Source organism: Gadus chalcogrammus, chromosome 14 (genome assembly GCF_026213295.1).
Source record: "Gadus chalcogrammus isolate NIFS_2021 chromosome 14, NIFS_Gcha_1.0, whole genome shotgun sequence".
In the NCBI taxonomy this organism is placed as follows: Eukaryota; Metazoa; Chordata; class Actinopteri; order Gadiformes; family Gadidae; genus Gadus; species Gadus chalcogrammus.
The window spans coordinates 18,524,588-18,545,550 of NC_079425.1; the positions used below are offsets into that span (position 1 = coordinate 18,524,588).

General features: G+C 41.4%; 2 protein-coding genes across 2 annotated transcripts in view; both read right to left on the bottom strand.

The window, feature by feature from the left end:
• The window catches only part of LOC130403722 (transmembrane protein 266-like), a 34,196-nt gene extending 28,997 nt beyond the window's left edge, over nucleotides 1–5,199 (bottom strand). The window contains exons 1-2 of the mRNA XM_056608143.1: nucleotides 5,115–5,199; nucleotides 4,124–4,311 (exon numbers count right to left, since the gene is read on the bottom strand). Coding sequence (XP_056464118.1) covers nucleotides 4,124–4,128 — 5 coding nt within the window. The 5' untranslated portion in view covers nucleotides 4,129–4,311; nucleotides 5,115–5,199. The remainder of the gene's footprint in view (nucleotides 1–4,123; nucleotides 4,312–5,114) is intronic.
• A 1,169-nt stretch (nucleotides 5,200–6,368) lies between these two features.
• fbxo22 (F-box protein 22) lies at nucleotides 6,369–12,761 on the bottom strand. Its single transcript, XM_056608290.1, has 7 exons — nucleotides 12,538–12,761; nucleotides 12,018–12,150; nucleotides 11,490–11,577; nucleotides 10,471–10,569; nucleotides 9,992–10,144; nucleotides 9,544–9,709; nucleotides 6,369–8,251 (listed from the first exon to the last, which is right to left on the bottom strand). The coding sequence occupies exons 1-7, from the start codon at nucleotides 12,666–12,668 to the stop codon at nucleotides 7,858–7,860; spliced, it is 1,164 nt and encodes a 387-aa protein (XP_056464265.1). The 5' UTR covers nucleotides 12,669–12,761; the 3' UTR covers nucleotides 6,369–7,857.
• Nucleotides 12,762–20,963: the final 8,202 nt, after the last annotated feature.

Consider the following 20,963-nt stretch of genomic DNA (forward strand, 5'->3'; position numbering starts at 1 on the left):
TCACACTCACGGCATGTGGGTGCATGGATATGGACTAGCCCCATGAGTCCCTGATCCTTACTCTGACCTTGACAACAACAAACCCCATACCTTGACAGATTTATCTCTTGATACATGAACATAACCATCCATGAACTGATACATGATGTCTGACATCTAAACCTAGCCATGCCTAACCTTATAGGTGACCTAGCCATCCCTAAGCTATTAGCTAAACCTAGCCATATCTAACCTTAATAACTCAACTTAATCATATCTGACCTAATGCATTATTGTCTAACCATTTCTAACCTAATAGCTAAACCTAACCATCTCCGACCTAATACATCTCTGACCTAATACATTACTGTATATCCTCCCTAATAGATAAACCTAGCCTTCTCTAATCTTATACTTAAACTAACAATCCCTAACCAATACCAAAACTTAACACTCTTCCCAAATACCTAAAACGCAACCATCACTTATTTAACTATTAGAGTACATAGAGCATATCTAACGTTTCACAGGAATAATACCCAACCGCAAAGCACATACGTAGCCTCCCTTAAGGCGCACCACAGCAACCTATGGCTAGCTTACCAACAACATTTTAGGAAAGGCCACTACACTACATATTTTATTTTTCTTTAAATACTTTTACTCCAATACATTTGCAGTGGACTCAAGAGTTACTGGCTACAAAATAAAATCTGAAAATAATTGCCTTAGCATTCTGATGGTTTATCCTTAAGGTCAAGCACACCAAAAGCGAAGCCAAATTCTACCCATGTTACTTAGCATCAAGTGAAATTCGCACAAAATTTCAATATTTAAACTTGCCGAATTTGTGCCGTTTGTGTGAGTAGAATTTGCGTGAAACTTTGCGCTAGCGAATTTAACATCTCCCTATTGCGACTGGTAGCCTATTATTCGTTTTTCTATTTCAAATCCAACCTTCGTAATTAGAAGCCTGGGGGCAACGTATCTGAGATGTGCTTTTAGCCTTCAATCTTGGATTTTGGTCCAGAATTGAGCAAGGAACCAACAATTCACAAAACTGGATGCAATCTAATCCTTTGTGGCAAATTTGGGTCATCCAATAGTGCTTGTTTTGCCACTGAAATGCTCTGATTTGCAATATAGGTGTCTGACAACATTATCAAATGAATCCCTACAACGGAATATAAGGCTTGATTATCTCCGTTTGATCCGGTGTGTTTGTTATTGTGCATAACCAAGTCACGATCACGATAAAGTCTGGCTCTGAAATCCCGAGAGAGACGCGAACACTTGCACTTGACTTTGGTGTTGCAACGCGTGTCTGAGTTTGTCGCGGGTAAGCAAAAGTTTGTTGCAGTTACCCTAGTGTTATTCAAAAGATCACCAAAGTCATGGTCGCATATTAACCAGCTGTCGACTATGTGTAAGTCGGCTTCGACCCCTCTCTCTCGGGTTAGAGTTTAATATTGTAGGGCAGGTAAAAACGTTTGTGTCCAATGGAGAAATAGTGTGGGCATATCCATAGATGGAAGAAAAATACTTTTCTTTACGTGTGGTTGGAAACTATCGCAGACTTTTTTCACACCAAAATAAGTGCATACATAACGACTACACGGGTTAATAGTGAAACATTCCAGTAAGCTGAATCAATATGGAAATATCATATTGATAAATAAGGTCTCTACTGGATTACAGTAGAGACCCCCCCCCCCCCCCCGGCCCCCCTGCTCCTCCTCCAGCTACTCCTCCTGAACGCTGGGAAGAGAGAAAGAGGGCTATTGAAATTTCACCAATGATTTCACCCATTAAAATGTTGCCGCTCGGTGGTTACGTGCTGGGGGTTGACCACGGCAGCCGAAGATCCTCGTGTGACATTCGCTGGTCGCCGGAGTCACGACGTCTAAACATTTTTGCACATCCCGACTAGATATGCGATCAAATGTTACAAACCGTTACAGTGAATAAAATACAATTGTCTCTGGGTTTGAATTTTGTTGAAACAATTGACATAATGTTAGTACACAACTCAACAAAATATGTTACCTAGGTCTAGTTGCGTTTAAAATGTTACACACATTAAACGTTGAAGTGAATTTAACCCACATATATACTTTTGATAGTTAAATACATTTTAGCTATCTATCCACGTATTTTATTACTTTTTACTTTTTACTTTTCTTACAGATGACTCACTTTTACCAGAGTCACTTTAAGTTGTATACAGCTGTATAAGATATATTTTACTCAAATATGACTTGCTGGTACTTTATATACCACTGCTTGAGCAAACATACTTAATCCCTATCCGCTGACAGGGGAACACCCTTTGCGTCACCCTGGCAAGATGCTTTCCTCAATAGTGAAAATTGCTAAATAGTAAATTAATATAATTGTTTTAACTCACTCCGTGGGAAGACTTTCGAGACGAATAGTGACTCAGTGTGGAAGTAAGGGGTGAGTAGTATCTTGTTTTAGGGTTGGGAACCTGTGTCTACATACTGTACGGAACCTCTTTCTTTCAGCACCAGCATCACATAAAGCAGTAGACAGGAGACAGGGGACAGCAGTAAATGGGGCAGGTGGAAAGGTCATTGTGTAACAGAATGTGCTTGGGGCGTGTCACGGGCCAGAGCGGAAGGTCACAGAAATACCTGCCGGGCAAAAACACGTAATAATGTCCCGAGTCCAAAATACTGAAGTTGTTCCGACGTTAACCTTCATGAATATAAAGTAATGCCAAGCCTCCAGGAAGGAAGATAAGGAAATGGGGAAAAGTGTTTTGTTTTGTTGTTTTTTTCATTTCGGGTAGAGAAAATATATATATTTCTGGAAATGTTTTATTTTTTTCGTAAATAGCTGGGGAAAATAGTCTGGATACGTGACGACGAATGTCATTTTCTCAGATCCCTGCGGCACTTCTACGCCATTTTGAAAAATAACCTCAAATATACTCAAACTGTTACTATGTAGTAGCAGCAGAAGTAGAGAAACTGGGGAAGTGAATTTAGTAAAGCCTGCTTCACGGCCTCAAGGGGTTACAAAGGGAATTCACTGCTTTCATACTTGGTAGAACGTATTTGCTACATCTTATCAGAAATCCTACACACTACACAACCTGGGCAATTAAATATAAGTTATGCCCTCATGAACACTACCTCTCTTACTTAAAATAATATTACAATCTTTCAGATCTTTAAATCAGATTTATACAGCATAAAAAATGCTTAAATAAAAACTTGAATCCACCTATAAATGATATATATATACTATTTTCTAATACAACGACTATGAATTAATTTAGCAGTCACTTTTAGAAGGGGCCCTGAAAGTGATGTTCTTTAAGTGCCAAGGGAGTGCATCTTGCTCAAGGCTGTCTACAAGTAAGCCAGGAGGACATTGGGGGTTCAAACCTAGAACGCTTCGGCTGGGAGTCGGGCAACCCCACCGATAGACCTGCTTCCATACATTTCCATAGCCCAGCGTTCAACAAGTCGCGGCGAATGTGACTTCCTCTGAAGAAAAGACCCTTTGTATTCATAGAGTTTCTCTTTCTAAGTCCTAAACACACACACACGAGTTCCTGTGAAGCGGAACCGTCAGCCGACACGTTGGTCGTCTGAGGACGGACACGTGATAATCCTGTGTACCCACTCAGGCGACTCAGGCAGGTATAGGCATCGAGCAGATGTTCTCCCAAGCTGTTCTGCAGCAGATATCACTTGGTGTTAGGGCTCTGTGCTCATCTTATGTAGGTGGGCCACCAGTGCATGCAAAACCTTGTTTTACATATTCACTTCAAATAAAACCAACTCACAACTAGTATATTTATCGACGGCACTCCCAGATGGAAGGGATGCGGAGGTATACCGTGTGTCTTTGTGTGCCCGGGTCAGCCCTAGCATCCTAGTAGAAATAACCCCTACTGGGGGTTCACTGTAAGTCACTGCATGAAAGTGCCTCCGAAATAAAGCAAGTTATTTTACTGTTTAAAGTTAGTTCATGTTTTTGTATCATCATTATAGTTCATTCCTATGCGAGAGTCAACAATCAGATCATTTACTATGTAATGACCTGAGAAACGGAGCGAGAGGGAGAGAGAGAGAGTGGGATAAGAGAGTGGTCTGAGACGGGGTGGACTTACTCCATCTTGGCTATGTGACGACTGCCTGGCACAGAATGAAGAGGTACACAGGTAGTGGTGGTGGTGGTAGTCGTGGTAACAGTGGTACTGGTTGTGGTAGTGGCGGCGGTCTTCCCACGGAGTGAGGTGGTGCAGGCGTGGGTCAAGAATCAGCTCCTCACCTGATAGACACCCTAGTCATGCTGAACCTTCGGGGGAAACACCGTCATTAATACAACACCACCTTCCTTCACATCCAAACACAAAATTCACAAAGCACATTGTAGCACGCAGACCCAACCAAATGCTGGCCTTTAAAGTTTAGTTAGTGTGATTAGTTGAATGTTAAAACCGAGTAGGATTTATATTTGATAGGGCGTTGACCTTGTGTTTTTATACTAGCAGAGCAGTCAAGTGATGCCGGATGCCATCAGACCATCCTAGTTTAACAAAGACCATTAAAACATGCATACACCTTGCCATTGCCTTCATACAGTACATATGTGTATATTGTGATGGTATATATAAGCCAGAATAAAGTGACCTATATAGGTTATTTAATGCATTTAATGAGAAAGGGGAATGGTGTACAACTAAATATATACCTACACACACACAGTGAGTTAAAAGTAGCCTTTGCCTGATTCTTCAACATTGCCTACATAAAATTAAATGATATGTACAAATAGATAATCTAGTTTGAAACCTTAAGTTTAAACATTGTTACCAGAATCTCAGCTGCTTTGATTGTAGGCCTATAATGAAAGTGAGTTACTTGATCCGTGATGACTTACAAAGTAAAGTGCAGCATTTCCCAAACCTTTTGAACACAGACGGATGGATAGCTCTGGAGAGCTCTGTTCACATTTCCATCTCTATATCGATCAAGTTTCCCTTTATACTTTGTGACCCAGCGCAGAAATGTGGAACACTATGCACGAGTCCTCTTGTTCTTATGGACCCCCCCCCACAAACAAGAACCATCTATTTTACTTTATCCAAAAACACCTACCTTGGTGAGGCTGAAATTTTTCGACCTGTGTATCGCGGCTCCAACAGCACGTTGTAGGCGCGCATACGCCTGGTGGTGGTACTATATCCCGGACCGAGAAGCGACCCAGCACCAGGGTCTCAGTGTGTGTGCTTTAAGCCGCAGCAGTAGAGAGCCCCAGCGCTAACGTCGGACGATCGCTCCCCGTACCGTTCGGACTCGATGGTCGCACCTCCCGCTCCCCTTAGATTCCGATACACCAGCGGATCCACGCATCGTCATTCAACCGCTTCATATTATTAGCCCTAAACTCACGCTTCTCTGCTTCGTTGGGAACTGTGTGTATGCGTGTTCGTGTGTGCGCGTGCGTGCGTGTGTGTGTGTGTGTGTGTGTGTGTGTGTGTGTGTGCATGTGTGTGTGCGTGTGTGTGTGTGTGTGTGTGTGTGTGTGTGTGTTACGCCAGAGCTCCAGCTCCCCCATCTGAGAGGGTTTCCCCCTCCAGCGCAGCAGGGAGTCCTCGTGCAGCGGAACTGTCCAGGTGCTGAACCCCCCCCCCCCCCCCCCCCCCCCCCCGGCCCCCCTGCTCCTCCTCCAGCTACTCCTCCTGAACGCTGGGAAGAGAGAAAGAGGGCTATTGAAATTTCACCAATGATTTCACCCAAACGCCATTAAAATGTTGCCGCTCGGTGGTTACGTGCTGGGGGTTGACCACGGCAGCCGAAGATCCGCGTGTGACATTCGCGTCGCTGGTCGCCGGAGTCACGACGTCTAAAAAAATTTGCACATCCCGACTACGTATGGAGATTTGATTCATACTCTTTCCTCGCAGTCCCCGATGCGCCCCCCTCGAGAGGATCCTCTTAATGTGTTTACGTTTCTTGTTCCTCTTCCTCTCAGGAGTTTTTTTAAAATAATTTTGGTGATATAAATTGCCTTTGTGCCAATTGGTTCAACCGTTTGCCATTCACCGAGACTCACCCATTCGACTGTTACAGAGGGGGGTTTCATCCAAGGGTTCGAACGTACAGGAGGCGGTGTCTCTAGTCGTTATCAACCAATCAGTGAGTGGTTGTTGACCAAGAAATGTACCGCCCAATGCACCTTAGAACGGTGATTGGTGGGTAACGGAGATGGGTACCGCCCACTTTGAGTTCGGACCCTTGGATCCCGCAGCTCGCCCTTATCAACCATTTCAGTGTCTCCTAGACGTGCGCTACAAGGGATTTCACCCTGCAAGGCTGGACTCCAAGGGTGTGCTCCAATACAGAGACAAGGGCTTATTTGCCTTCATTATATAAGAGCTACACGTCAAACAAGGGTGGGTGCTATCGAGTGGGATTCAAAATATATTTATTGAATAAATGAACAGCATGGGAGAATGGAGAGTAGGCTACGATCAATTCAAAAGGAGTTGATATGGCACATTCTACTGAAAAGTGCATGTGCATGAAAAATATTATTCAATCAAGCCAAACACGGCTCGAAGATAGAAACACTACACTACACTACAGCTATCGGGAAGCCAATGTTGGAAATACTAATTTAAAGCTTCCCTTTAAAAGAATAAAGAGACAATATGACCGAATTAAAGCGTAAATTGCACATGTATCAATATTAATTTTGCAGCGATTGAATGGATTTAATTGTCACTTCTTACAAAATGGAAACCGCTGACAGGTGTCAATATAAATCAAACAGCTTTTAGGCACTGTTATAGGAAATAAAGGCATCTCTTGAATATTGACAATATTTAAAGTAAAAACAATTTGATCCTGTCCTCAAATTGTCTAGCGAACAGGTCAGGGGGAAAATATCTAAACACATCATGTCAATCCTTCATGATACCTATGAAAGGTAAATATGACAACCTTTAACAAAACCGTCTCCATTCAGAGAGGGCTTTCAAACTTTTCAGTCGCACACTTTATACTCATGTTCTCCCTTTGTTACATACCCTGTTAAAGCAAACGAATGACCCATCCTTAAAACAGATGGCCCACATTTCAAGAAGAGCACCCGTTGACCATGTATTCAACAACAAGTTGTCCGGACTACCGACTCCACATTCTTTCCCTTCACGACCAATACTGACAAAACAAGGTCTCCATGACAACCTGCCTTACAGAGTACCTCACCTGTATACAACCTAGAAGCTAGGGGCGAGTACCGCTACGACAACCCAGCTTCAGGCGGAGCGCATACATTAATCATTGTGTGATAAAGTCTGTACATGGCATCATTAGAAATAAAAGCTATTTTACATATGTTAAACATAACATGTTAAGTGCCTATGTCAATAGGATGTTTTTTTTGTTTTTTTAAATCAAGCCTGTGTTGATGTGTAAGAAATGGAAAAAACAAAAAACCAGTTTAGCCAACTAGTTAACCTGACTTAGTTAACCAGTCAGAGAAGTCTAAATCTGAAGATATGCTTTAAATATGTATACATCGGGGAAATATATACATAAGTTTGTATATTTTTTTTAGCATTCTTTTCTTTAAAGACTGCCGTGTTCCACTACAACCGGCATCAGTCATTCCAAAATGTAGAAAAAACCTATGTGTTAAAAAAGAAAAAAACATTGAAATTCCGTGTCAAACGGAACGGCCGAATGACCACGAGCACGCCTTCGCTGCGCCTGTAATCACTGGAATGTCCAGTCTGTTAGAGATGGCCGTTGGGCTCCGGCAGGGGTCCGTGTGTGTGTTGGTTTGTTTGTTTGTTTGTTTGCGTTTGTGTGTGCGTGCGGTGAGAGTCCGGCATCACCCAAGATGCACCAGGGTCATGACGGTGGTGAAGGCGTGCTGCAGACTCTCCGCGTCGCCGTCGCACAGCGTGTAGTCCTCCTTGACGATGCGGTCGCAGCCGATCTCGCCGTTCCCGAACAGGCCGAAGAGGGGCGTGTTGGGGAAGACCTTGCGGAAGGCGTCCGCCTCCACGTTGCCCATGTTGTTGTAGTAGTTGTGGCCGCGGCCCACGCACGCAAACATGAAGCCCAGTGTGTTGCGCTCGGGGAGGCTGGCCGCCTTCAGCCGCTGGATGGTGGCCTCCGCCTCCTGGGGGGTGCCCACGTCCTGCTCCAGGAGCACAGAGGCCCCCTGCACCCGGGGCCCGCTGAGGGCCAGGCCCACCACGCCGTAGGCTCCCGGTCCACAGCTGGGCGGCCGAAGGACGGGGCGGAGCGGAGGAAGACGGGAGAGTGGAGATGGAGCGAGAGGAGCAGAGATCATGTTTTAATTGATAGAATGAAACAGAACAACAGAAAGGGCAACAAAGCAAGCGTCAGGAGTTTGCAGCAGGGAACTCATTAGAGACTTGCCACCTGGTTAAACTCCAGAGCAAAAGGGGCCACCCAGGACTTTTGGTCTGATTCACCTGGACTGAACCCACGCCATCGTTTTTTTTTTTCTTACAGAACTTCACAGAACTTATATGGACCAGCCTGGACCTCGAGCCACCCATATCGATTTCAGTGGGCGGGAGTACTGGCCTTGAAAGACAAACTCCTTCCGCCAAACAAAACATGTGCCACCATCAAATATGCTGTTCTGTGTGGACACAAAGGATAAAGAGGAACACTAAGGAACTCGAGGAGACGCAGTTAATGTTTGGCCAACGGAGGCCTGGATTTTACGCCATCAACTACGACGCAGAACCTGATTGGCTACGCCAGGCCTATTCAACTAGCGGCCCGTGGGCCAAATGCGCCCCCTCTTAATTTTTTGCTGGCCCGCAAGAGGTTGCATGCAAAAAATAAATAAAAGGAGAAACATAGTTGCATGCAAATCAGGTTTCTGTGTGTAGCCGGTGATACTAGCCAGTATCAGTACCCCACAATCAGGAACTGGCATCACTTATTCTGACAATTTTTGGCTCAACCGATACGTGTGAGTCTAGCTTTTCTCATATGAATGCAATCAGAACAAGGGCACGTTGCTCCATGAGCTATGAGAAGCTGCATGAGTGTCTCAGGATTTGCCAAACTAGGCAAACAAGGCAGTGCAATCTTTCTCGCTGACTCACTGGCTCAAAATGTCTCATATGTGCAGTAGTTCTGTTTTGTGATGATTCAAACAACATTGTTGAATTATGATGCGTGTCCAAAATATGAGAACAAAATCTTTTATAATGATACGATTAAAAGTGAAGGAGGAAGGAATGCATCTGACAAGTTTATTCCATGTAGTAGTACTATATATTAAGTTAACACTACTTTAAGTACGAATTATTTGTAGCGATTCATTCAGGTAGTTTTACTGTGTGTGGCCCATGAACCCCCAGTGGTTTTCCTTTTCGGCCCACTTGTTGAGGAGGTTGAATAGCCCTGGGCTACGCCATCAACTACGGCACAGAACCTGATTGGCCCCGATTACATTGTCACCTAAACGTGAGGTCACGTGACGGTCTCCAGGATAGGTCAAATGGGTAGGAAGGCATAAATAAATCACCATTGTCTCGGGGGAGAGAAGACGTTCTCTACGATTCCACCAGCGATGAGTGCTTTGCTCTTGGCCAGCGGCTCCAGCACTTGGTTCAGGAAGCGAGCGCCCCCGGTCTTGTACGCTTCATAGACGAACAGGAGAACCACGCGCAGGTCGGGGTTATCCACCAGTCCTGGGTGGGCACAGGAGTCAATGGCATGAAAAACCATGACACATTATGTTGAGAGGCCTCGTCTTTTGGCCCAGGAGTAGCTTGAAATTGCCAAGCCATTGTATTTCTGCAATGGCAATGTTGATGGACTATCAACATTCAGTGAGTACTGGCAGAGTCGTGTTTAACGTATTTCCTGGTTTTAAGCACTCTTCAGCAATGTTATAAAACTACCACAAAGAGCGATGAGTAAGGAGTGCAGCCTGTTGCTGAGGCAACAACATATATGGCGAGGCTGCCCACCTGCTTCCTGTAGGGCTGTCTCAGAGAAGGTCTTCCTGCAGAAGTGAAAGGGCCTGATGTTGACTCCCTCAATGCTGGGGAACATGAGCGCAAAGCCGGCGTCTCCGTCCTGGTGCTCTACAGGGGCGCCAGAGTGAGAACCACTAGGGGTCACTGTGGAAAAGGGAAAGCAATCGATCATTCTACCACAGTGGTTTTTTATGCACACGTGGTTTTAAACAAAAGCAGCAGCCATTGATCCTTTTTTTCATTTAATCTATTAAATGTCTGGTTTTCAAGTGGTCGGTTCAAGGGTGGATTAAAGCGCTGTTGGTAACTTTTCAAATTCAACTTCACAGTTGATGAGCAATTAACGTTGAGGTTGTTTTTGGGGTATATGTTGTAAAGTGATGTTACACATATTAAAACACAATAAAAGCAGAACGCTTCCTCTTTCCAGATTGGAACAGGAATAGAGAAGACAAAGGGGAAACACGTACACACTATCCCCGGTGCGGAGATGCCCATGACGTCACAACTCCTGGGGAAGAGATGGTTGAGCTGCTCCACCGTGTCTGGACTGTGGCGACTCTTCTTCGCTTCAGGGTCCAGAGAAAAAAACGTTATGAATAGAGCTAGCCGGTTAATGCACTGTATTTATTAAAAAAAATATATATATATTCTGTCCACTAACAGACTGAAAAAATGTGCAGGTATCACATCATATATACAAAAATGTAATCTACTAGATGCTCTACCAACAACGGTGTGCACAGATGTTATTACACCATGCTATAATCAATGATGTATATAGGAACACGTGCATTGTTTAGTTGTCTTTTTTGTTAAAGGTCCCATGGCAAGCAACTTTATGGATGCTTTAATATAGATATTTGTAGGCCCCAAACACAGTATTTGAAGATGTTCCCAAAATTCAGCCATGGTGCAGAATTACAGCCACTACGAGCCAGTCGCACATTGAGCTTTCCCCAAATGCGCCGTTTCGGTGTCCGTAGCTTTAATGCAAATGAGGAGGAGAGAGGACGGTGGGTGTGTGGCCCTGAGCAGCTTGCAGCCACGGAACCATAAGCTGTTTACAGTGTATAGCCATGTTCTGTAAATATTCTAGAACAAACAAGTACCGTGTTACCGGTACAGCTCTCAAAGGTCCTGTCTGGGAGCAATAAGGTAGTATCTTGTCTAATCTACAGGACATATAGATTTGCCCTTTTAGTTATATCAAACTATGTGCCATTTCTTCATCGATTTGACTTTGATAACTTTTTACACTTTAGAAACTAAATGTATACAATTCCTAGATGCATTTGTTTCTGAAGCACTTTTATGCCAACATATACACATATCAGGCCTGTCTAAAACATATTTACTTGTGCTCATATTTTGACTTGCACGAAGGACATCTCAGAATAAGTATGCCATAACACCAATCAATCATAAAAAAAAAAATCAGCAGAATGAGACATAAAGAAGAACACATTCAAGGTGTTATTGCACTGACCTTTATTCTGTCTGTAGCAATATGCTTGTCCGTTGAAGGCATGACTGTCCACAACAGCAAGGACAGTTTTAGGCAAGAGGAACACTTTCTGTGAACACACAGGGAACATGTTTATGTCATAACTATCCCCTCTTAAAATACACATCACGGAAGCAGCATATGCATATGTAGCAATAAGGAGATTTACTTCACTACAGTGGCACGCATCCAAAATTCCCAAATCATGATTGTTATTTGTACCAGTCTTAACAGGGGTTTCTAATTAAATTAAGTTTGATCAAGCATCATTACCAACAGTTGACAATACACATTTGCTACTTGGGATATCTAAAGCCTACATTTAAGGGGATGCCCTTACGAAAGTATTGCGATTAGGATGTTGATATCTATTTTAGATTTATATTATATTTTATATTAATTAGTCGACAATTGCCTGACCGCAAGAATCTCGTTGTACACAATGACCATGCGTCTTACTGGACACTACAAACCAAAAACCCTTTGAAGGAATGGATGCTATTGAAGTACCTCCACCTCCTCGGAGAGACGACCACACAGAACGTGGACATCAGGGAGGGATGGGCCAAATGCTGACACCCAGGTCAGCCTCTGCTGGGTCCTCAGCACCCTGCGAGCACAGTTCCTCCACAGCCTGCACACACTGAACGGTGGAAACAAGACTCAAGAAATGCCAACTACACGTAATATTAAGAGTGCATGGCTGTTAGAAGAAAACATGTTTTGTTTTTTACGTTTGTGGGTTATGTCTTTGTAGAGTCTATTCGTTACATTTTCTTCGACACTATCACTTCACTAGCGTGATATACACAGATCACTCCTCGTATTAGATCATTACATTAACATTCAAAATGTACATTCATCAATATACTATTTTACATTTATGTCTGAACCAACAAGGGCATTTCACCACACACTGTATACGACTGCTCCTGTGTATGTGACCAATACATTGACGATGTAAACAGTGGGCTAGTATGCGCGTTAGCGACCATCAGCTCGGGTCCCAGGTGTGCTAACGCTAGCCTACCTAGCTATCCGCAGGAGGGACTTAGTGGGAACGAAAGTCAGGATTCTCTCCACCACCTCTGCAACATTACTCAGTATGTACTCGGCCTTGAAGTCTTGAGAAGTCCCAGAAGATTCGGGGTTTAAATCCATTACTTGGTTCTATATCAGATATCTTCCCTGCAGTCGTATTGACGATCCCAGCGTTACCTAGCTGTTTGAACTGTGAACCCTTTTTCCTCTTCGCACGTTGAACACTCAACCGGGGAGGGGGCCCCTGCCCTCTGGTGGAGAGGATGAGTCCATGCATTAAAAAAGAAAGAAAAAAGTGCCAGAGCCATTAGTCATGCTCACAAGGTCTATGTGATTTATATTCATTAGGGGTCCTAAGAAAAACGTAGGAACCCTATTGTAATCGTTAATATTATTAGGGGTCATACGAAACACGCATGCACCCCATTGTATACTCTCCTATTATTATCATTATTATTATGGGTCAGAGTCTGAAAGTTGTTCATCATGACAATTGGTGCATGTAGAACAAGTTTCATGCATATTGCACTCTCCTGGTGGAAATGGCAGCCAGTTTAGAATTGTGCACTTAATGTGCATATTATAGCCCCACCTAAAGTTATTTCTGGCCCGCGCGTGCCCGCGTGCGCAACTCGCAGATACAACTTTTCACAAAACGGATAAAAGTTAATGAATAACTGTTTTATAATAGCCTCCTGTCTCAGATTCTAAATGTTCAATTTCCCCCAGTCAATAGGGTGCTGGGGCTCGGACAGTTCATAAAACGTACAATGACAGAGAAACAGATGTAAAGTACAGTATAAGGTAGAAATATAGCTCATCATTAATTATATGCCAATAATAGATAAAGTTGATGCTCTGAAGGGACACACCCCTAATAAATATTATGTTTTTCTATTTTTCAGCCTGTTTCGTGCAGACCACTACTGAATTACCGGCCTTTAAATAGTTTGCTGTGCTGTGAGAATTTTCGTCTTTGATCTTCAAAATTCTGTCTTTTGTACCTTAGCAGAGTCGATATTTGTTGAAATTCCATGTTGTCAGAAAGTTAATGGTAAAAGCATTCTGGTAGGTTGTATTTACAGACCACCTGATTCAGACATTAATACTTTTATTGATGCACTCCACTCCACTCTTGATATAATAAACAAAGAATGTAAATTATGTGCTCTTCCTGGTGATTTCAATATTGATTTGCTTAAAGGGGATCTCACGTCAACAGCTGATTTTTTAAATGCACTTTATACCTTTAATTTCCTTCCTTTTATTATTAAGCCGTCCAGAATCACCATGTCATCTGCTACACTCATTGATAATATTTTTTTCAATTCTCTAGATTTTGTGGTCATGTGATGTTTCAGACCATCTTCCCGTATTTCAATTTATCAACCATAATGATTCTCCTAAGTCTAACATTGCTTTGAATGAACCAATCAAATTACGTAAATTCAGGAGAAAGAATTTAGATTATTTTAAGTCAGCCATTATCTCTATCTCGTGGGATGCGGTTCTTATGTTAATAAATGTAACTAAAGCTTATCACTTACTCTTCAATTCTGCTCTAGATACTTCCTTTCCTTTGTGTACCAAGAAATCCAAGCATAATTCCTCTAAGAATAATCTGTGGATAACACTTGAGTTAAAGAAGCTCTCCCGCAAGAAAAATAAACTTTACAGGAAATCGATATCAAACCCTTCCCTCATAAACGTTAAAAACTACAAGAAATGCAAAAATAATTTTACAGCTTTAGTGAGGAAAACCAAAAAAATATAATCAGATCAATTTAACCAAGCTTCAAACGACATTAAAACAACATGGAACCTCATCAACCACTTACTGAACCGCAGTTACTCCCAGTCAACTGCTCCTATGGAAATGAATGACCAGAAGGGTATTCTCTCCAACCCTAATGATATTGGTAATGGCTTCAACGACTTTTTGTTAATATTGGCCCTGAACTAGCATCTAACATCAAGGAATCTGATATAAATCCCTGTATCACGATTAAGGGCCAGTATTCTCCACTACTAAATATTGAACCCCCAACCCTACAGGAAGTCTGTGATATCAGCATGGCATTAAAGAACTCAGCCCATGGACATGATGACATTAAAAGTGTCCTCATTAAAGAGACTATTGACTTCATCGTCCAACCACTCACTCACATCTTCCCTTTATCTCTTCCATCTGGAATCATCCCCCATGATCTAGAATTGCAAAAGTTATACCAATATTCAAATCAGGTGATGCCAAGGAATTCAGCAATTATCGGCCAATAATTATTCTACCCTGCATATCTCAAATTCTGGAAGACTCATCTACTCTAGACTTCCTAATAATTTATTGGCTAACGACATCTTATGCAAACACCAATATGGCTTCCGCAAAAAATACTCCACTGAGCATGCCTTTTTACAGCTTGTGAATTATATCTCATCTTCTCTCGATAACAGGAAATTTGCACTTGGAGTCTTACTGATTTTGAGTTAAGCTTTCGACACGGTCAGTCATGAAATACTCATTGCCAAACTCAATAGATATGGAGTGGAGAATGGAACCTTAAAATGGTTCAGGAATTACCTCATCAACAGAGAACAATATGTGTACATGAATGTTTTTTCTCCTGAAAAATCAAAGATTTTGTATGGTGTTCCCCAGGGATCAATCCTTGGTCCTTTATTATTCTTAATTTATATCAATGACATGGCCATATCATGCACTAATCTCCTTCCAGTACTTTTTGCGGATGACACTAACCTCATAGCTTCACATGAAGATTTCAACTCACTGATCAAAAATGTTAATGATGAACTATCTACTGTAGAAAAATGGTTTCAACTGAACAAGCTGACTCTCAATGTGAAAAAATGCAACTTCATGATATTTTGCAACCCAAATAAATACTATCCTAAAGAGCAATCTAAAATCTGTATTAACAACACTGAAATTGAACTCGTTCAACAAACCAAATTCCTAGGGGTCATCATCGATAGTGGTCTAAAATGGTCTAACCATATTGACCTAGTCTCCAAAAGATCTGCCAAGTTGCTGGGCATATTGAGGAAGGTTTGTCACTTAATTCACTCCTCAGCTCATCTAACCTTGTACTAAATTTTTTTGTTTCCATTTATCAATTACTGTAATATTGTCTACCTATCTCATAAGGTCGCCTACCTTATGAGATAGGTAGGCGACTTTTCCTACCTATCTCAGAAGAATAAAAATCATACAGAAATTTCTTAAGTTGATATCTCACTCAAGTAGATATGCCCCATCTGCACCCCTTTTTAAACAATATAATTTAATACCTATTGATAAAGTGAATTCAGTTCAAACATGTTTACTGGCCCATAATTTCATATATAGAACATTTGACCTTCCAGTCACTTTCCAGAAATTTTTTATTTCCGCATCAGACATACAGACATACCATACGCAAAACAGAAACAACAACCTAATCCTACCACGCACGCGGACATCTAGACACCAGTTTAATATCTCCTTCAGAGGCCCAAAGCTTTAGAGTAAATTAAGCCCACAGCTGAGATCTATTTCATCATACACTGCATTTAAAAAGCAACTGAGGAAACATCTACCGTCTACCTGAAACTCCTCTTCAAGAAAAATAGTTAATTTTCATCTCCAATACCCATTCCCCGTGACAGTCACATTTTAATTTGTCATCTGGTGATGTAGCAAGGTATGGCTGTTATGGCAAAGCAACCAACCCTCCAGCACTGCACTGAAACAGCACTGGTGTGTATTGTGGCCAGTTCTCCTTTCACATACACTTTTCTGACAACTTCCCAATTTTTCTTGACCCAGATGATGGCGTCAGTGAGTATTAATTTAGACAGGTGTCTCAGAACATATGTTTTTGATGAGGGAAGGAGCTGGCTTGGAGGGGTTAGTGTGAGTGAGCAACAGAAGGCGTAAGTCGGCCCGCTCTCTGCTCAAACCAGATCAGGGAGTTTGTCATCATTATGCCACCACACAGGCAAATCAATCGCTTTGCTTCAGCCTCTCAGCGTGGTATTGTCCGGTGTCACAAAACCAATGAACCCATTCCGAGTGATCGATGACTATACAAATGTTAAGCTTGTGCATGTTTCCGCACGTGAACAACTTCATGCTTTTCTACGCTTCAAACTCGTGCATGTCGCAGAAAATATGCAACAGCGCCCCTGGGGTCACACTTTACGGTGGGTCGCAGGATACGTTTGGTGCCGAAAGTGGTAAAAGCTGCAAATTCGTCACACATACACCAGGTGACTGTGAGACTATTTGGTGTGAAATCTATAGCGAGAAGGCAAAAATGGCGAAACAGAAACATGGTTGGCGATTGTTTTGTTAAGTAACTTCCGGTAAACCAATTTTTAAGGTGTATCCATACCATAATACCAGACCAACCAAGCTCACCATATCTTCACGTAAGGAAGACATATTTCTCATAATATACTCTAATCTGCCCTTTGCAGTAAATGTCTGTGTAGTGGTATTGCGCCGGACTCATGACCATGGGGTCGCTGGTAACAACCATTGTGTGAGCCATGGGATGACATCAAATAATGGCTTCAATCATGTATTCATTAGGTCACCACCATACTCATTAAACAGTAGGACCCTGTCATAGTTGCTTACAATTATGTAAGGTATAATGTATAGAACGCCAGGCATTATCGGGAAAGTAACACAGACGTTCTATATATTATCCCGCTTATTACAAGGCTACTTGCGAAAACGAAAAAAAAATTCCCACTGTGTCTTTTTACAATTTATTTGTTACCAGCATTCGTAGTGTTGATCAGCAGAGAAATAGTCAGCCAAAGACGTCGATGACGCTTAGCAACCGAGTACGCTGGGGTTGTATTAAGTTACCGGACTACTTGCGGAGTGATATGAAAGACGGCAAAAAATCCACTTTCCTTGACAGCGGTCATTATATGCTTAGCAACGGTGAATCAGTAAGGGATAATCACCGAGAGGCAGGGCAATAAACAGTTTGATATGCCCGGCTCGTGGACTGCTTACCGCGGTAGGACGGTAACCTTCCACGAGCCGGGCATATCAAACTGTTTATTGTCCTGCCATGAGGTGATTATCCCGTTTATTCTACTTCTTGCTTGCCATCATAATAAAACAATTCAAATACTTTAATAATTATGCTTTTTCTTATTCGTATTGCATGCTTATTAAATGTATACTGTTTGAGTTCATCTCCCTCAAAAAGTTGTCCCCTTTAATTACGATCGATCAAACATGCATTCCTTATTCCAATTTTTTTTTATTTGCGACAAATGTGCAACAAAATTATTTAGCCGTTATATTTGGGCTATTTTAGTTACATACACTCAAACTCAAATTACAAAAGCTGCAATATTTAGGACTACTGTGAATAACGTTAGCTCAGCTCTAGCTACTTAGTTTCTATAGCAACCACACAAGGCTGCATCTGATCACTAGTTTAATAACGTAGTTGCTACATTGTATCTCGCTTGTGAAACTATGTACCCTCCGATAGATTTCTCCGACACATTACTTTTAAACATTTATTTTTACAATGGACCGCATGTTGGAAATTTCTGTGATAGAAAAAAATACAAGTGGCGTATGGATCTACTATTTGATGACGCTGTGCTCAGTCAGCAGCAAGTACAGCCGACTAGTCAGCGAGCAACCTGCCAGGTTAATGCCCTCCTCCCAGCCAATCAGAATCAAGCATTCTTAAACAAAGAGGAATAATCTAACATAATTCACCACCAGAATTTGTGAAGGTCCCATGCAAGTGAACGGAGCGTTCCATGGCACTGAGAAGAGCCGTGTAATAAATATTTTTATTTGCTTTTAGTTCCAACTTCCAACTAATGATAATGGGAAAAGGACACCAATAAAAAGGCATTGTATTTGTTCACACATATGTGCAATAATATAAACAACGACGTGGAAATATAACATTGCACTGTTTTATTACATTCCCCAGATAAAATACATTGGAAGGAAAAAAAGAAAAAAGATTTAAATTAAAAACACAATTAAACTGACCGGCAGTGATCAGTGCAGCATGTACAGGTATGAACAACAACGTCATACGCTACAGGTTCTTCACCATTCGACATGCTAAAGTCATAACACGCAGTACGATGAGGTGATATTAAAAGCGTGCAAATTCTGCAGTTATCGATTATAAACTGAGTGAATTGAAAGGCACCCATCGACGCTTAAACAAAATTAATTAACCTCATGATAAATGGCGCAGCCTTTAAGAGCACACTTGTGTATTATGATGGAAACGTCATATGGCCTATATTGCATATAACATGGCTAACTGTTCAGTATAGCATCCAAACCATTGATCAGTTATGGACAGTCTCTGGGAATTGGGAATGTCAGGTCATTTGACCCACCATCTGTTTTAGCTGCTGTTCACTTCAGTCATGCGTGATAGTTTACCTTTGGATGCAGCAAAGTGGCAAAGATCTCAGACACATAAGTGAGATAAGGAACAGTGATTGCATACAGGAATAATCACATTGGTGAGATTAGGAACACAACTACGCAGATAGATACACAGGAATGATCCAAAGTGGAAATAAAAAGGCCTCAGTTAGTACCACCAACAGTTTAATAGTTTTGTTGTGCTGTGGGTTTGTTAATTGTGCAGTAAGGAGATTATACACACAAAAGATACAGTTAAGGGCATATTGAATGTCTTTGGATATGTAGTTATACTTGGGGAAAAAAGTATCTAGGCATACATAAGCCTACTCATATTAAGTCAGTGCTGGAGTATGAGTTAGTATTTACCACTTAGTCATTTAGCATGGGGGCTTTGATCCATAGCGACATTTATCAGAATTTTCAGTTACATGTAAAGGTACAGACAATTTGGGTTTCAAACCAAGAAACTTTTGGATTGTAGTTGACCACAATAGTCACTGAACTATCCTGCTCTCTTTATTAAGTAAGGCATGTTTTAGTTGACAAATTGCTGATATTTGTGCCAGTTTAATGTATAATATGTAACATTTCCGCATTGAAATATATAAAACGGCTAGACCTATGTTATATATTTTGTCAAGTTGTGTTATAACATTACGCCAATTGTTTACAATGTTTAAACTAAGAAAAACAGGTTGTATTATTCACGGTAACAGGCGTGACATTTGGTCTAATGTCAATTGTGTCATCTTTCGGGAAAGTACTCATATAGAGCCCTAATGTATTGATTGGATATTTCAATATGGATCTAGCTTAGTACAATGTGCCACTTTAACAAGTACTGTAGCTCATGCCAGCCACTAAGCTAATGCAGTGTTTTGGCAGGTTATTTAATTTTATTTTTGATAGTGTTTTAACTTTTGAAAATTGTTTTACTATTTGAAATGGCTTGAATCTTATTTCATTGTAGAGTTGTGCACAACAAATAGAAAAAGTATATATGTGGTAAAATTGACCACATTCCATTATTTAAAGCGGGGTAAGCTCATCTAATTGTAAGTGAACAAGTTAACATTATGTTACTTATAGGAATCTAATTAGAAAGAAACAACATTATGTGACTAAAAGTCACACGTAAACGTCAGATAGATTTTTGACAGCCAATGATGGTGAAGACAACAGCTCCCATTTTCCCACGCTACTTCAGGACAGCATCAAAGTACTTATTTTGTTGTTGTCGTGATTGGGAGACCACTAGCGGCAGAAATAACATATTATACCTTTAAACCAGGTAACCATCAGCATCTGTTTTTTTAAAACAATCAGCTGGAATCGCTGCCCCAAATCCCATTACATTGCAGCAACAGCATGAAACCCCCAAAATCCTCCCCCCATGATATTATAAGAGAGTTTGAGGTCAACACAAAAGATGAATATAGTATTCTTAAACGCCAAATAACATAAATTTAGCATTACAAAAAGGTGTAAAGCGGCTTTCATGCTTCAGATGAAAAATAAGAAAAGGGGAATCGCTATAGATCTTACGGATCATTTAAGGCTAATCGCAGTTCATTTGTCAGCATACGGTTCTTCTCAAGCTGCTTGTGTAGATGATCTAGACCGTCAGAATGCACAGTAGGGGAGAAAGATGAAGACAGGGAAAGCGGAAGTTAGTGAGATTGAAATGAATTAGTAAAACAACACATTTCCAATTCCATTGGGGTCACAACTGCATCACACAAGAGTGCGTTTTCCCTACTAGATGAAAACTACATATAGGCCAATACCTGCGTACAACTTGTTTTTCTCTCATCCTTTTGATGTAGAGCCATTGAAACAAGAATCATATTTTTTATCATCTAAGTAGTCAGTCTAGTGTTTGACAAATAGATGCTTACCTTTGGGACAGTAGAATGAAAATTTATAGATACCACTTGTGGCGCAATACACAGTTTCAAATTTATTTGGAAACCATA

Coding starts and splice junctions, on each gene's coding strand:
- fbxo22 (XM_056608290.1), bottom strand. CDS start 12,668: ATGGATTTAAACCCCGAATCTTCTGGGACTTCTCAAGACTTCAAGGCC. Junction 10,570..11,489: donor TTGCTACAGACAGAATAAAG/GTCAGTGCAATA, acceptor TGGACCCTGAAG/CGAAGAAGAGTCGCCACAGT. Junction 8,252..9,543: donor TTCTCTCCCCCGAGACAATG/GTGATTTATTTA, acceptor TCGGCCGCCCAG/CTGTGGACCGGGAGCCTACG.